Consider the following 1,515-nt stretch of genomic DNA (forward strand, 5'->3'; position numbering starts at 1 on the left):
GTACTGTGGTAACCAAGGTAACCGCCACAATACAATGGATATTGTTACAGATGTGTTTCAGTTATATATAGGTAACAGTGGCTGGTAACTAGGTAACTGAGGTAACTGTGGTAACCAAGGTAACCGCCACAATACAATGGATATTGTTACAGATATATTTTAGTTATATATAGGTAACAGTGGCTGGTAACTTGGTAACTGAGGTAACTGTGGTAACCAAGGTAACCGTCACAATACAATGGATATTGTTACAGATGTGTTTCAGTTATATATAGGTAACAGTGGCTGGTAACTAGGTAACTGAGGTAACTGTGGTAACCAAGGTAACCGCCACAATACAATGGATATTGTTACAGATGTGTTTCAGTTATACATAGGTAACAGTGGCTGGTAACTAGGTAACTGTGGTAACTGTGGTAACCAAGGTAACCGTCACAATACAATGGATATTGTTACAGATGTGTTTCAGTTATACATAGGTAACAGTGGCTGGTAACTAGGTAACTGTGGTAACCAAGGTAACCGCCACAATACAATGGATATTGTTACAGATATCTTTCAGTTATATATAGGTAACAGTGGCTTGTAACCGTGGTAAAGAAAGATAGATATTATGTCAGTTGGTAACATTTTGACTGATGCTGTTAAGTATTATTTATTATTTCTTTCATCCTAACTTATTGTTCAATTGTCTTTTTTGTTCATAATACCAAAAATAGTAATAACAATGTAATAATAGTGAAAATAGTTATAATAATACTAATTATTAATAATCTGTCTCAAACTTATGCGCACATTGAGCAATTAAAGTTTTGTCAATAAATTTTATTCTAGGGCAATTACTTTAGAATGATGCAACGGTCGTCTACCAGTCTTGTAGCATAAAGAAATGTATCGGTTGCGGTGTTTTATCATCCGATGAAGAAAGAAATGAAAGTGAATTTTTGGCATAGATCCCAAAATCCTTTTATATCTACTAAGCCAAGCAAATGTTTGCTCACAAACCATGGTGTTATAATCAGGGTTACTTTCCTTCAGCTTTTCGGGATCATATTTCTCCTTACATTTGACATCAACATGATTCTTCATGTGTAAAGAATCTATTATCTTATTTATATCTTTCCATATGTATTTTAAATCACCTAAGAGATGAAGAACAAAATACAAAGTAAAGTACTAACTTATTACCAGGTAAAGGCAGGTCTTCTTTTGTGGCCTTCAAGTTATCTAAGTGGCACATGTTATCATATGCTAAATACAGTTTTTTCCATCTTTCTCTAGTCTCATTTCCATGTGCTGCTAATAGCCAAGTCAATGTTAGTAAAAAGACTTGTGAAGGCCCTTCTGACCTATATAGAATCACAATAAAGTTTAATGTAGTCACTAGTCAAAACATACTGGTAAAGTGGTTGCCACATTTGTATGTGTCCTCCGCCCGATGCACAAAGCCAAATGCCTCTGGTTCTCTTCTGAGGCTTTCTAGAGGCACCAGTTTCTTTGTTGCATTTCGTTTTG

The 1,515-nt window shown here is 35.0% G+C and overlaps 1 protein-coding gene across 1 annotated transcript; it reads right to left on the reverse strand.

Annotated features, from left to right (window-relative positions):
- Window positions 1-677: 677 nt before the first annotated feature.
- On the reverse strand, window positions 678-1,509 carry LOC109592674 (uncharacterized). Its single transcript, XM_020008066.1, has 3 exons — window positions 1,399-1,509; window positions 1,189-1,349; window positions 678-1,142 (listed from the first exon to the last, which is right to left on the reverse strand). The coding sequence occupies exons 1-3, from the start codon at window positions 1,416-1,418 to the stop codon at window positions 826-828; spliced, it is 498 nt and encodes a 165-aa protein (XP_019863625.1). The 5' UTR covers window positions 1,419-1,509; the 3' UTR covers window positions 678-825.
- Between the last annotated feature and the right edge of the window lie 6 nt (window positions 1,510-1,515).

The sequence above is a fragment of the Amphimedon queenslandica genome, unplaced genomic scaffold (assembly GCF_000090795.2).
Source record: "Amphimedon queenslandica unplaced genomic scaffold, v1.1 AMPQUscaffold_4352_Cont23668, whole genome shotgun sequence".
In the NCBI taxonomy this organism is placed as follows: Eukaryota; Metazoa; Porifera; class Demospongiae; order Haplosclerida; family Niphatidae; genus Amphimedon; species Amphimedon queenslandica.

Excerpts from the sequence above, each read along its gene's own strand:
- LOC109592674 (XM_020008066.1), bottom strand. The coding sequence starts at position 1,418 with ATGTGGCAACCACTTTACCA. Across the intron at positions 1,350-1,398 it reads ATGTGGCAACCACTTTACCA|GTCAGAAGGGCCTTCACAAG; the intron begins GTATGTTTTGAC and ends GATTCTATATAG. Across the intron at positions 1,143-1,188 it reads AGAAGACCTGCCTTTACCTG|GTGATTTAAAATACATATGG; the intron begins GTAATAAGTTAG and ends TTCATCTCTTAG.